This window comes from Talpa occidentalis, unplaced genomic scaffold, assembly GCF_014898055.3.
Source record: "Talpa occidentalis isolate TD23 unplaced genomic scaffold, MPIMG_talOcc4v2.1 talOcc4.11, whole genome shotgun sequence".
Lineage (NCBI taxonomy): Eukaryota > Metazoa > Chordata > Mammalia > Eulipotyphla > Talpidae > Talpa > Talpa occidentalis.
This window is the reverse complement of record NW_023601104.1, coordinates 79,543,128-79,559,015: the sequence shown is the minus strand read 5'-3', so window position 1 is coordinate 79,559,015 and position 15,888 is coordinate 79,543,128. Positions and strand designations below refer to the sequence as shown.

Here is a 15,888-nt window from a genome sequence, read left to right as displayed (position 1 = left end):
GACCTGAAACCATAAAATATATAGAAGGAAATATAGGCGAAACACTATGTGATTTGCACATCAAAGACATCTTTACAGACACATCACCCAAAGCAGTGATAGTGAAGGCAAAGATAAACAGCTGGGACTACATCAAATTAAAGAGCTTTTGCACAGCAAAAGAGACAATAACAAAAACAAAGAGAAACCCCACCAACTGGGAGAACATTTTTGCACCCAACACTAATGATAAAGGACTGATCACAAAAATCTGCAAAGAGCTGATGAGACTCAACAACAACAAAGAAAATAATCCAGTCAAAAAATGGGCAGAAGAGCTTAAAAGAAACTTCTCTGAAGAGGAAATGCAAATGGCCAACAGGCATATGAAAAAATGTTCAACATCACTTGTCATCAGGGAAATGCAAATCAAAACTACCATGAGATACCATCTTACACCAGTGAGAATGGCACATATTAAAAAAACTAGCAACAACAAATGTTGGCGAGGGTGTGGAGAAAAAGGAACTCTTCTGCACTGTTGGTGGGAGTGCAAACTGGTCCAACCACTGTGGAAAGCTGTATGGAGATTTCTGGACCTACTAAACATAGAGCTTCCATATGATCCAGCAATTCCACTCCTAGGTATTTACCCAAAGGACACAGAAACATCAATTCCAAAGAACACCTGCACCCCTATGTTTATAGCAGCACTAGTTACAATAGCTAAGCTTTGGAAACAACCCAAATGCCCAAAAATAGATGACTGGATCAAGAAGATGTGGTACATATATACCATGGAATATTACTCAGCATTCAAAAAAGATAAACACATGCAATTTGCAGCAACATGGATGGCGCTGGAAGGGATCATGCTCAGCGAAATAAGCCAAAAAGAAAAAGAAAAATACCGGATGGTCTCACTCATAGCAGGAATCTAGAAAACTTAAATAAGGGACCAGGAAAATGAATAACTACAAGAAAGTGAAAATCAAAATCAACAAAAAACTATGAACCAGAGACACTTTTAGGGGGGCGGGGGTGGGAGGGGAGGGATTGGGGTCAGAATGGGGGGGCTGCAATTGTATGGGGAATATAACAATAAAATTTATTAAAAAAAAAAAAAAGAATTGAAAGTATGATCTCAAAGAGCCATTTGTACAGCCATGTTAACTGCAGCATTATTCACAATACCAGAAAGTGGGAGGAAACCAAGTGTCACAAGTGGATGAGTAAATACACAACATGTGGTAACTACACACAATGCGATGTTAGTCAGCCTTGGAAAAGAAGGAAATTCTATCACAGCTACCTGTGCCTGGACAAACACACAGCATCAGACTGACCAATTTCACTTTTGATTCATGATCAGTGACCTCCAGGGGGTCTTTAACAGGGCCTGGTAAACACACTCATTCCTTAATCAGTCAGTCTCCCCTGTCTTGGCTGGTTACTTTATACCTTCTCCTCTCCCCTCAACTTCCACTGTCTCCTAGGAGCAATTAGAAAAGACCTTCTACAAGCTTCCATGACCACTTCTTGCCACATCCTCATCTGCATTCAGGAACCCAACTTCTCTTTGGTTTCTCATCATTAGCCAAGGTCTGCATCTCCCCTCCTGCATCTCCACTCGCGTACTTGACCTTATTCCGCTTCAGGGCACTGTTCCAGCAATCCCCCCCTCATTACATCTACCCCAATTCCTTTTCAGGACTGGCTGCAGCATGTGACATCTGTCATTTCTCCTGTCTTAAACCAAAAAGGCCTACAGACCTCACTTCATCCTCTGCCAAGCCTCCCTCTGCACAATTTCACTTTTTACAAAATTACACTTTTTACAATTACACTTTTTACAAAAAACCACATTAAAACCTGAACTTGCAGATGACAATATATTCTCATTCTGTTTCCTTAGGTTTGAGCTTACTTGAGCTAACAGCAGTATCTGTCATAGTGGATGACTGTCATGCTTAAGCCACTTCATTTGGCTTCAAAGACTAAAATGTACCCATTTTCTTCCAAATCCCCTACACCCTCTTGATGGCTTCTGCCGCTTCTCTTTACCCACTTCATGCTGGAATAGCACAGTTCAGAGCTCTGTCTACTTTTCCTTTTCTATCTGTACTTACTCTGTTGGTATTCTCATTCATTTTCACAATTTAAAATTTTACTTTCATTGGCAAATTCCACAATTGCATCTCTAGGTGAGACCTTTCTCCCAAATTCCAGACTCATTTATCCTACTGCCATTGTCCTCTCTGCATGTCTGACAGGTGTCTCAAACTCAACCTGTGCAAGTGCATGCCTCCTTCACCTGCCCTAAATCTTCCCATCAATAGTCCACCCCATATCAGTTTAGCCAACATCATCCTTCTGGCTGCTGTGGCTAAAAACCTTGGAGCTACCCTACCTCCTCTTTATCTCTTGCACCCCACAACCAACCCATCAAGAAATTTCATTGCCTCAAATGTCAAAATACACCTAGAATCTGACTACTTTTTCCACCTACTCTGCAACTCCATGGTAACTAAATGCTACCGTTAAACCAATACCATCTCTTGCTGGAATTACTGTGACTCCATATGTGAAGACTTGTCCCACCACGGAGGGTGTCATGCTTGACAAACAGAACTACCTTTCTAAAATATGCTTTCTACTCAAACTCTCCAAAGGCTCCCCATTTTGCTCAGAGAAGCCGTAGTCCGCACAATGCTCCCCAGTGTGCTGGAGGATCTGTTCAACCCTTCTTCCACACGATCACCACATTCTTATTCCCACTATTCTAACCCTCGCTCCTTCTGTACACCCACTCTGACCTCCTCACTGTTCCACAGACATATTTACACCTTATGTTCTTAACTGGCATGACCTAATTTAAAAGTGTAATCTTGTCTCACCTGATACTTCCCGGCCCCCTTTCGAGCTACTACACTTGTCTCCTTGCAACTTAACCACTATCTAACACAGTACATGTTTTCCTTATTTACTTGTTAATGTCTGCTTGCCTGTCTAGAGGAAAAATCTTTGTTTTCTTCATTGCTAGATTCCAGCACCTGGCTAGCACATTGCCTACAGTGCCCTTCAATAAATGCTGCCCGTCAATAAATGCTGCATGAGTAGGGAAAACTGCACAACATTTTTAACTGCATATGTGAGCAGCTGGGCACATGGATTCTGTTATATCACTTTCCATATTTTTATTATATTTGAAATAGTTTATAAAAATTTTAAAGACATATGGGAAATATACACATTTATTAATCTATTTATGCAATGTTAGTATTCTAGGATATCTTTTGCTAAATTCTTCTATGGGCTTGAAAGTCCCTGACACTCAGCATTGTTTTAAATCATTTTTATGTCTTTGCTAGAAAACAGATAAAAATAAACTGTGAGTGACAAATATAGTTTTCAAGTCTATAAATATATATGTAACATTATTTGAATAAATGTAATACATAACAGAAGTTCCTGTGAAAAGAATCTCAACTCAAATGTACCTGTTTGCTTTATGAACATTAAATCTTTGACTTTGTATGTTGGACTTTGCTTAAAAAAAAAGTAGTATTATGAATAAATCTCACCACAGCAGTAAGTCCCACTATAAGCAAAGTTATAAAGGGATCTGTGAGGCAGACCCCTGAGGGTTAAGCGACCTCTGTTCTCTTTCACCTCCTGTCCAAAGGCAGGAGGAATTGGCTCTGATCTGGCAGGAAAAACTTTACAAATGGCTGAAGCGAGTGCCAGTGAGTGAACACTGTGTAATGTTGTCTGAGTAGAGGAGAAACTGGGGCAACAGAATAACATTTCAATTTCTAGGTCTCCTGCTTTCCCAATAATTCAATTCAGTGTTTATCTTAAGCCAACTGAAACTGTCCTTGAGTCACTGATTTTGGCAAATGACCAATACGATTATTTACAGAGACCTAGTAGGTTCTCTAGAAGCACATGCAAATGAAAAAAAAATATGAATGGTACGTCCTACAAGTCAATCAGGGAGGGATGTGAAGTGACTAAAAAGCTGCCTCAGAGTTGGGCATCCTGGTTTCTACTGTAAACAGGCTCTGCATGGATCCTAAACCTTGCCAAGGCATCTTGAGATGTGCATCCTAAGAGCAGAACTCTGTAAATGACATTATGGACTAGCGTTCGTGACACAACGATGTAATTTTAAACTTTCCTATAAATAAGAAAATCAAGGGAGAATAAGTTAAGATTTCCATAATTTTGATTTTGCTGGCAGTAATGTTAAATCTGACTATCTCCCATAAGTAGAAGTTGATCTTTATATGGCACTTCACGTATTTCAAAGTCCTTTCATGAGCATTAACTCACAGTGTCCACAGAACAGTCCTATCAATTAAATATGGCAAGTGCCATATTTAATAGGCACTGATGAAGAGAGGGCACTGACGAAGAGAAGTCTCCAGCAACACTCAGTGAGGAAAGGGAGACCTGAAGAAGATCCTTCAACTGCAATATGTGTTCTTTTCCCAACATTTTCTGAACTGAGCTAAGGCTATACTTTTTGTTTTCTGGGAAGAGAAAATAGTCACAAGCCCATTGGCCTTTCCCTTTTAAGTACAACCACCCTGGCAGCGTGTTATAATTAACTTAGCCACCTGCCTTAATGTTGGGGATGATGTTTTCCTTCTAGCTTTATTTACCTATATAGGGATTCATGTCAATAATCTATTGCCAAAAATTTGAAATAACATAGAATGCATATAAATTACAGATTGTGCATATTTTAAGTCATGTTATGCTAAATTATGGAAACATAGAATGCATATAACATGCCTAAGTATAGTGTAATTAACACATGAATGTATCATTTTGACACTGTTTACAAATAAGTAAGAACAGGTGCCCTTTCAAAAAACGTCTTTAAAGTCTCTTCAACATAAGAATGATATATCCAATACTTAGTAATTATCTGACTCACAGTAAGAACTTAACAGATGTTTGTTGAAATATATCATTAAAGAAATTCTATGAAGGACATCTACACCCTTACAGATATTTAAAATTTTTTTCTTTATTCTCAGGACCTCAAGGGATTTATCAAATTCCATGGTTGAGAAAAGGACCTATTAATAAAAGTATCACCATTAAATGGTGATAATGTGTTCATTATCATATACATTTTAACCCTTCTAAAATTGGTTTTATCCTTATACAATCCAGGTTATCAAACTATAATCTAGAAATAAATCATGAATACATGACAAGTACCTCTGGAATAACGGTTCATGAGAGCAAGGGATTTGTTAAGTAAACCACTGTATTTTCAGAGTCCAGTGTAACACTTGGTACATGGTAGGCACTCAATAAACATTTGTTGAATTATTGATGAATATACAGAGAAATGATTACACCACGAGCAAGAACCTCAAACATATAAAAAAAGAAAATTCCCGAAAATAGATATGCATTTCTCAGACTAAATGAGGCCAGAATTTATAATACATAAAACTGCAAAATACCAGAAGATAAACAGGTTCCATTCAATTTTGGAAATGCTGAGCTCGAGGAGACTGTATGAGCCAAATGGAATAGACTACAGACATCTCAGGGTCTGGAGCCAGAAGAGGTCAGGGTTGGCCATAGATACTCTAGCATCACCAGCATATGGCGAGATATTACAGCTTAAAGAGAGAAGAGGGTCCAGCATTGAACTGTGATTAAGCAGAAGAGGAAGACCCTGCAAAAGGAAAGTGAGGAATAAAAGGAAAGCCAGGGAATGCGGTGTCACACAAGCCAAGGTGAGAGCCGATTTCCAGGTCAACAATACCAGCTAGAAAAGTAAGAGGAGGAATAAAAAGTATTTAACATTGAGGTGAGTAGTGACCTTGGCAAGAAGAGATTCAAGTAACCGGTAGGGCTGCAAGCCAGACTGGAGATTAGGGAGTGGTGTGGGAAAGTAAACAGAGAATGCAAACTGGGAGAATAACGGGACAATAGCCAGAAGGGATATGGATTCTGAAATTTATTTTTCTATTTGCCTGTTTATCCTTCTGTTCACCCATCCCTCCTTCCCTCTACTTTTAAAATTTTGAGACAGGAGAGAAGAGATTAGGCATGTTTAAATGGTGACAGAAAGGGTCCAAGAGGAAAAGGAAGAGGTTGGAAAGGAGAGAGATGAGTTTTATCGATCCATCTACTCACCCACTCACTGACCCACCTACCCACCCACCTATCCATCCATCCATCCTAAACTGGAGACCAAGGAGACAGAATAAGAATGGGGGGAAAAGAAGCCACTTCAAGGAAGATATTTTGATGTGAGTGAGTGGTGGAAAGGGACCAAGGCAGGCAAACTTGTGAAGCAGGTGCCAGGTGGAATCAGGGTGCACAGGACCATTAGATCAAGTTTTGGGGGACTCAGCAAAGGCTAACTACTACTTGAGCCCTGAGAGTTAAACCTGAAACCCAGCATGGTAGTCAGTTCTCTAGGACTAAGAGGAAGTAGGAGCTTGTGTCTGAGGGGAAAGGCAAGATGAAACAGCCAAACTATAACAGACAACTAAATACACACAGCTGTGCTGAGCAAGCTAGACTGCATCCAGTGAATAAGGGGATATATAAATACTTCTCCCAAGTATCATTTTTGTGCCTAAATAACTAATTGCTCAAGAATTCTGGCATCTCATGAGGCCCCCCCTTCTGCCCCTTGAGGGGTAGCTGTTGACATGACCAGCAGAACACATAAGCTTTTTCTCTCATGAGGAATGACCTGGCAGACCTGGTCACCCAGCATTTCTGACTAATTTGTGCTACTGTATTAAAATGTAGTAACTCTGACGGAAGTTTGTTTTGGTTTATTTCTGTTTCAGTTTTGAACATTTGCTGTTCTCCAGAGCCAAAGTCTCTCCTGCCCATTGCCAAATGATCAGCCACACACGCCCATGAACAGGGGATTCCCCAGGAGATTTGCTTCAGGGATGTGTTGCCAGAACCAAGCCTTTGTCCAGCACATAAAAGGTTTGCATCGGGTATTGGTGGGGTGAGTCAGCAGGTAAATGAGTGGGTCTCTGGCCAGAGGAAAAGGCAAGCTCCCCGTCTTTCCATGCTGGGGTCTTTTACATGCCAGGGCAGTCTGCTGAGGCTTGGTGGCCCCTTCTCAGAAGAGTGTTTTTAAAAACACAGTGTAATGGAAGGCACCAATTATACAGAATTATAGTTACCAGAAGAGAAACACACTGCAAACACGTTTCTGTGGCTAACACTGGGCTTGCCAAGCAGGGGCTGCTCTGTGTGATCTGCTGGGGCCACCTCACTTGCAAGCCACTGACTGACTTTTTGTTCTCAGTTTCTGCAGAGAAATCCTCTCAGCTCCTGTCTGGAGAGTCACTGCTCCGAGGGTGAGGTGGCAGAAAGGGTCATGGGCATTCCAGGGTTCAGCGTGTCACTTGTTATGTCTCCCTTCCCTGTCCCCAAGCCATTGTCTACTTACCTTCCAGTTTCCCTGGAGGGCCTGTGGGCACAGTTCCCACGTGACTAAGGCACAGAAGGCCCCTCTGCTGGCCTGTATTACCTCACCAGTACTTTGAGGGAGACCTGGTGCCCCCAATTCCTGAGCCATTCTGGGGGTCAAAGGTGCAAATTAGCCTGCTCTGGGGTTTCTGATGTTATCGGCTTAGGCTACAACTATTTCAGGAATGCTAAATTGGTTATAGCTAATATTTCTGCTCTTTCCAAAAATCTGGTTGCTATTTTCCTCTCTTCCTGGCACGCATGCCTGCTTTGTCTTACTCTTATAGTGGGATTTGTGGGGAAGCAACAGCAAACATATTAATTTGTCACATTTTATTAAACTTGCCAATAAAATTTTTACAAAGGAGAAAAGTTTTAAAAATCAGACTTCGAAACTAATGCCTCCAAAAATCATCTACTCTACTTTCTAACTACAGTCTACCAAAGATAATCAATATATTATAATAACCACAGTTACATAAAGGCAGAAATCATTTCCACTTTATTCATTACTGAATTATCCAGCAGCAAGCATACTAGAGGCAGTCAATAAATATTTATTTAATAAGTGACTTGAATTAAAAGACATACAATAAAAAATTGTGATCTTTAGTTTTATAATTTCAGCACTTATATAACTCACCTAAAAATGCCAAATATTGCTTTGGCAATATTTCAAAAAGCAAAACATCTAAGATATATCTAATTTGAAATCTAAGCATGATGTGTATTACCACAACAAAATCCTTTACTATAAAATTTTTACTGTGATTCTATATTCTCTAATAATAATTTCCTGGAATACAAATGAATCGGCATTTAAGTTTACTTGATTATCTTGAACAACTGGTAATATAAAAATATATTTTTTATGACAACTGTTTTATAAACAGTATTTAATTACTACTAATAGAGGTATACAATTTTAAAAGTCATTAAATGCATCTGTAATATTAAATAAATTATAATCAGTACTGAATATGCAAAGTCCTTGTTTTTAAAACCTGTACAATAGTTACTATATTCTAGCTCCTAGGAAAACCCATCAAAATTATTCAAGAATTAGGGCAGGTAGAGCCTTGTTATTATTGTCAAGTGAATTTGAAGGGTCCTCACCATGCATCCTGCTTTGTGATTATCAACTTTGTGATTATAAACCCTGTATGCTGTTTTCCATTCTCGACTGGCTACGGTCTGAGCCATAATTCTTCTGAAGGATCCAAGGAGTTATTTAAATTTTTCAGCTTTATTTTATATGTAAAGTTACATAGTTTTACACATGCATAAAGGTAAATGTTTACTGTAATTCTAACAGGATGGTTCCATGGTCATTTTAAACTAAAAATCTAATAGTCATTCATGTCAAAATGTCCCTCTGGGCAAACCTGCACAAAAATCCATAATCCCTATTGTACGACCCCATTAAATGCTTATTCTATAGCTAATTTTCATCATTGTTTACATTCTATTACTACTAACTTCAAATTAAAATATAATACTCACTTCATCAGCCACAAACTCCTTACTCAGACCAAAATCTGTCAGCACCACATGGCCATTAGAATCAAGTAGAATATTCTCAAGCTTAATGTCACGGTATATAATCCCCAACTGTAAAAACAAACAAATAAGAGTTTTAAAATAGCAATTTTGAAAAAAATAAATTAGGAAAGTCTTATCTACCTTAAAAACAAACTAAGACAAGGCACTGTCCTGCTCAGGTGCTACGAGGGCTTAGTCAAGGTGGATCCCCCGCCTCTCAGGGCCAAGGGGGCTGTGCTCCCCTCACCCCTACAGCCATGTCCTCCTTCTCTGTGGAAAGAGGGGCCATTCCTGTTGGGCCAGGTTCTGTAGGGTCTTCCCACTGACTGTTGCTTCTTCAGTCTCTATGCTTCTTAATATAATGCCCCCTCACTCCAGATGAGTGTCTGGTGCCTTCTTAGTCAATTCATGCCCACTGGTGACAGATCCCACACCGGTCATTTCTTTGTTTTTCTTCCTAAGCACCCACACTTACATTGTACTTATATGAAAAAAGCTTTTATTTCCCAGATATTTCCTGTTTGTCATGCCTAGCCATGCTCAGACTCTGTCTTTCATCGCTTATGCATTTACCCAGCATCCAGCACAATGTGTCAAATAGGTAATAAAGGCTTTTTGAATAACAGGGTTCATAAACATAAAGGTTGAAGATCATAGGTTAATTTTAATTGTACTTTAGTTCTAAATAAGCAAAGTAATTCAATTACAAAATAGCTATACATGCCACCATTTTGTTTGGCATTTAAGTTTTATGGCAAATCACTTTAGTTATTACTTCTACTAGATAACACAAATAAATCTACCCAAGTCATAAAAATTCTTGATAAATGTGAATTCCATGTTTCATGTTATGTCTGCCTGAATGTCTTCCAACTTCAAAACACTGCTTTCCTTTCAACACTAAGTATATGAAATAACAGATTTTAACAATCTTTTAAAATTGAAATAAAAAATTACATAAGGAAAAACACCAGGCAATTTTCCCCCAAGAAATTCAATTTTCTATAGGAGAGGAAAGGCAACAGTTACTGAACAGGTATTTGGCTTGAAGCATTATAAATACCTAATAACTGGCGGCAGCACTTAAATAAAATAAAAACCACCTCTTTAAGATTTTAGGCATAAATCATTTACTGTCTACTTTAATTCATTACTTCCAAGTAAGCTTCCATTTTTGTCTCTTCCTGGGAAACTGTTAATGGCTGTCAAGAAATTAAAATCTGGCTTTGTTATACTTCACTGTACTTAAGAGAAAATTGCTGAGATCTGATTTGCTATAATACTGTCACTCTGTATCAATCAGTTAATATAATCCAGCATCTATTGTGTTCTCTACTTCTGGGTTTCTGATTACCCTGTTTCAATAATACTTACCGTTCATGGATTTGACCTTAATAAACAGAATTAAAGCTTTCACACAAATTAAAAGCTGAATTTGATAGCTTAGTCATTGGAGCTTCACATGGTATTGATTTTCACTCTGGAATTTATGATGATTCCCACCATCATTTTAATATCATAAATAATTATATCTAATAGCCCTAACGGTATCTGCAGCCTATTCCTGGGTCCAAATGATGTCCTAACTACTTTATATCCATAAAAATAACCACACGCATAAAGCTTGTCACCCCACTGACAACTCTACCGAAGGATCGGACACTTGTTCTGCTCACCTCAGTTCAGCTCTCTACCCACCTTCTCTCCTGGCGCGCAGCCTCTTCCCTCCCATCCTTAGGCAGTTTTCAGTCACTCCTCTTAAGAGTCCTATTCTGAACCCCTTTTCTTGACCCCTTTCTTCTATCTTCTCAACATCTTTCCTCATAGTCTCTTATCCATTGCCCCCATTTTACAATTCCAATCTACCTGCTCCTTGAAAAATTTCACCCCTCTTCCTTGCCTTTTCCCTCAAAAGTTTCCCTCCATTCCATAATGAGCACCTTCATCTCTGTTTATCTGTAATGCAGTGAAGGGTGTGACCATGCAACAAAGAAGAATCAGGCCCTGAGGATGCACCTGTAGCATCTGAAGTCAGTGACTGAGGTCACGCAGGCTCACACCCCTTTGGTAAAAATTATTCCAGCATTTTCTGTCTGAGGAAGTACAGACAAGCCTAATCCACACGACAACTGCTTTCTCATTAGTGAGTAAAGAATATAGGTCAAAATTTCTTAGATTAAGGTTAATAGTAACTGAGACAGTATTTTTTTTTTTAATTCATACAGCACTGTAAGCATCAGTTCCATGTAGAGTTTTTAGTAACAAAGTTCAAGCTATTGGAGGCAATGGAAGAGGGAGGGGAAGGAGCAAGAGAGGGCCTGAGGGATGAAACAGTAAAGTAAGCTCAAGTGAGGTTGGGAGGGGACATAGGGGGTGCTTCTTTGAAATATCCCCAATCTAATCAGGGAATAGCACCTTGAAAATATTCAGGCAGATTCTGCAGTGGAGTAAGTCACAATTAAGGGAATATATATTATGACGTGGGTTTCATTTGAATAGTTAAGAATGGAAAGCTTTTATTCTAATGATACTTTGCATTAAGCACTAGGATTCTTCTTGACTAAAACCGAAATATTACACAAGCGCTACCTTTTTGAATCTATTATACATCACAGGAATCACAAAAGGCAAGTTGACTTTTTAAATGGGAACTATGAAATTGAGAAAATAACAGCCTATAAGTTTGCTCTCACCATCTCCACTCAGACAACGACATGTAAAAACATGAGCTTCAACTTTTAGTTATAGCATCACCTCAGTTAACAGATTTTTTCAGAGAAGAAACCCCAAAGATGAAGCATCTTACCTTGTGCAGGTGTTCAAGGGCAAGCACGATCTCTCCGACATAGATCTGCACCTCATGCTCTGTGAAACGCTCTCTTTGAGAAAGATGAGTAAAAAGTTCTCCACCATTTATATAATCTAAAAATGAAATATATTTTTCTTTCTTTGACTTGTATTCAAAAACTAAAGAAAGTATTTCCTTTCAATCATGTTGGATTAACCATAAGGCACTGATATTATCTTTCTGGTATAATTCTTAGTATATAGTATACAGTTTCACATAAAATATATTACTAAATTCATAGAGTAATAGAGTTTCATGTTTCATAAGGTATCCTAAATGACAATCAAGTGAATTTGCTCAGACTATTGTCATTAAAGCTACGACATGAAATCTGCATATATTTACATACATTTTCCCAAACATGGTATATCAGGAACCTCTGAAATCACCATACAATACCTTGCTGTGAGTACCAAGACAGACACTACAATCAATACAATGAAAAAAATGAATAAAGCAAAACACAAACAAAATCCGCAGTCTTTCCTTTGTGATACTTGCAGTCACTACTTGCAGTAGATCCCCTATTTTCCAGAATTATCTATGTAGACTTCCCCAAAAGTCTATTAGGCAACAGGCAGCCTTCTCACTGACTGCTCCAATAGCCCCAGAGTAAAAGTAGCACAACATAGTCAAATCAAGATATCTGACACTGGCAGATTCCAATTTCCTTTTCAATGCATCCTATTTATCCCTAAGAGGGATAATGCAATAATAGTTAAAAGGTTGTAGTGAGAAATAAATATGGGAGATAGATGGACAATAATAAAACAATTATACTCATTATCCACTCTAATAAGACACTTATGATAAATCAGTAGTTTCATTAGAAACTAACCATTACACTAACATACAACATCTGTGTAAGAGAAATAATGCATACCTACACTTGCCAGTGCAATTTAAAGCTTTTCTAAATAACTTGGGAAGTATGTATCTCAAGTATATTCACTAGTTACATTTACCATAACTTGATAAAAGGACACAGCAAAATCTTCATGAACTCACAAATTTCTCACAAATTGCCCATTCAACTTTAAATCTCCCCTCCAAAAAAACACCCCCAAACAATTCAGATGCAAAAGAATGAACAAATGCTAATAGTTGGCTGTTTTGTGATATATTTTACAAAGCACATGCCAGCAAAAAGCATATTCCTGCTAAGTCTTCTGCATTTTGCCAAGGAGTTTTAATTATATCTGAACACAAAACTAATTATTAAAAAGGTGTAAAGGAACACAGCATTCCTGCAAACTAACAATGAATTTTTTTCTACTTTAAGTAGTTATTTACTTAAACCTAAAACTGATGGTTATGCATGAATGGCTTTCAGTTTGTCATGATACAGAAATAGGCACCCATAGATCAGTTGACCAACTGACAAACTCCTACACATCCTTGAATGTTCTCACTTTTCTTTAATAATTAGCCCAGCAGAGTTCAACCACTGCCTTTTTTGTTAAACACTGCACATATTAAAGACTTCTACCATTGCAATTATCTTGCGGTATTCAAAACATTTGCATACTTGCCATCTCTGCTAAACTGTAAGTTTTTAAAAGTCAGGATCAAGGTATTTATCTGGACACTCAACATAGTGCTTCTTTGCACTATGCAATGTATGCAATGTATGCTTATTATTGTTTTAAAAAAATCCAATGCATTCCTGTCTTTGGGGCTATGTGAAATAGTCAAAAGAACCTGAACTTTGTCATTGGTATACCTGGACCAGACAATAGATTCACTGCTGTCCTGCCTTGGGTAAATAAATCTCTGAGCTTTCATTCTTTTTCCATACAATGAGAATGACAAGTAAGATGAATTACTATTGCTCCAAATATAAAGTGATTTATTTTCCATTTGCTGGGGGAGACAGAAAAACTAACTATAAATCTAAGATGACAAACCTAACAACATCACTTAACACTTTCTACTTTTGGAACAGATCAACAAACCAAAGTGAAGACTTGCCATTCAACAAATAAATATGCTTCATTTGTAAGTATCAGGTTGCAAGATTCCAAAAGTTAAAAAAAAAAGCAGTTCTATCCAGGGGTCCAGACTGTTAACGAGAAAAGTAGATACAAAGGCTGCAAAAGGGCTCTATAAAACCAGGAGCCATGGAGTAGCTATGGAGTATGGTGCTATGAACAATGGTGAGGATTCGAGCTTAGTGGGAATCTCCATGGGGAAGCACTTGGTACTCTAGGACTTGCTCATTTTAGTTGTTCTTATGCAGTGGTGTTTGTGTTTTCCTGAATAATGACATTTAGTATCTTTCCATGGCTTATTGGACACTTTTATATCTTCCTTTGTGTATGTTATTAAAGTTCATCTTGCCCTTTTGGTTGTATATTTTTTGTGATGTAATTCACTGAAATTCATCATGAAACTCATCCAGCAGAAGAGTTAAATTCAATGGTGTTAGCACAGAGTTGTGAGACCATAAACACATTCAGTTTTAGTGTTTAATCACTCCATCCTCCCCCAAAATCTAAATTATGCTTTTTTGTGTGATTTTGATGTCATATTTAAGAAACAATTGCCAAAACCAAGGTTACAAAGATTTACCGATATTTTCCTTTTTTCTCATTTTTTAAAATTTTATATATTTTTTACATCATTTTTCATTTTTGCACAATGTATACATTTTCATCTTGGTTATAGTCCCCACACAAATCCCACCCCCCTTGTTTTGATCCTACTCCCTCCTCCCCTCGACCCCCATTGTGTGTCTCTGGTTTATAGTTGCTTGTTGATTTTGATTTTTACTTTATTATAATCAGTCTTTTTCTTGGTCCCTTATTTAGGTTTTCTAAATTCCTGCTATGAGTGAGACCATCTGGATTTATCAATATTTTTTTCTAAGTGTTTTAGTCTTTAGTCTTTGATCCATTTTGAATTAGTTTTTTTTTTATGTTGTTAGGTATGGGTCTAATTTCATGTTTTTGTATATGGCTATCCAGTTATCCCAGCACTGTTAGTTGAAAAGACAGTTCTTTCCTTATTTGCACCCTTGGTGAAAAATGAACTGACCATAAAAGTGAAGGTTTGTTTCTACACTGTCAATTCTACTCTGTTGATCTACAATGTCTACTCTTACCCCAGCGCCACACTTCCTTGATCATTGTAGCTTTGTAGTAAGTTTTGAAGATGGCAAGCATCAGTCTTCCAGTCTTTCTTTGCAAAATTGCTTTAGCTATTATACTGTTTTGATTTTTCTGTTTGGATTTCAGGATTTTCCAATTTCTACAAAGAAACAGATTTGAGATATTAAATCTGTAGATCTTTTGGACAGTATGGCCATTTAACAGTATTTAGTATTTTAATTCATAAACATGGGATCTTGCTATTTGTGTATTCTTTCATTCTTTCAAAAATGTTTTATAGTTTTCAAAGTTTTACACTCCTTTAAATTTTTCCTAAGTACTTTATTCTTTTTGATCCTAATATGAAGAGCAGATAATTTTCAGATTTTTCAGTGCAAGTGTACAGAACTATAATTTATTTTTATATGTTGATTATGTATCCAGTACTTTGCCTAGCTTGTTTATTAGTTTTAATAAATTATTAGTGGATTTCTTAGGAATTTCTTTTTTTAAAAAAAGATTTATTTATTTATGCATACAAGACCTAGGGTACAGGCCAGAGATGCGAGGTGGTGAGAGGATTCACCAGAGACAGAGTGGGGAGCAGAACATGCAGACTGACTGAAATACACTGCTGAGGGGAGCAGCAGGCGAGACAGGAGAGGTCTGCTGTGCCATGTGGGCTGCTCCCTGGCCAGCCGGGGATTGAACTCATGTTGCAGAGGCTGTGGATTGCTTCATAGCGCGGTGCCTAACCCCTTGCACCACCAGGGAGGCCATCAAGGAATTTCTATTTATAAGATCATGTCATCTATAAACAGTTTTCTTCTTCCTTTCCAATCTGAAGGTCTTTTATGTTCTTAACTACAATGTTGAATAATGTGATGAAAGTGGATATTCTCGCTTTGCTCCTGACTTTAGGGGGAACACATTTCATCTTCCATCACTAAGAAT

The 15,888-nt window shown here is 37.8% G+C and overlaps 1 protein-coding gene across 4 annotated transcripts in view; it reads right to left on the bottom strand.

Annotated features, from left to right (window-relative positions):
* The window catches only part of RPS6KA5 (ribosomal protein S6 kinase A5), a 147,430-nt gene that overhangs the window by 41,234 nt on the left and 90,308 nt on the right, over window positions 1-15,888 (bottom strand). For 3 of the 4 annotated variants that reach the window (XM_037503707.2, XM_037503709.2, XM_037503710.2), the window contains exons 4-5: window positions 11,804-11,919; window positions 8,959-9,066 (exon numbers count right to left, since the gene is read on the bottom strand). In XM_037503707.2, coding sequence (XP_037359604.1) covers window positions 8,959-9,066; window positions 11,804-11,919 — 224 coding nt within the window. Of the gene's footprint in view, window positions 1-8,958; window positions 9,067-11,803; window positions 11,920-14,948; window positions 15,076-15,888 lie in introns of those variants that run through there. The other variant, XM_037503708.2, reaches the window with a different exon arrangement.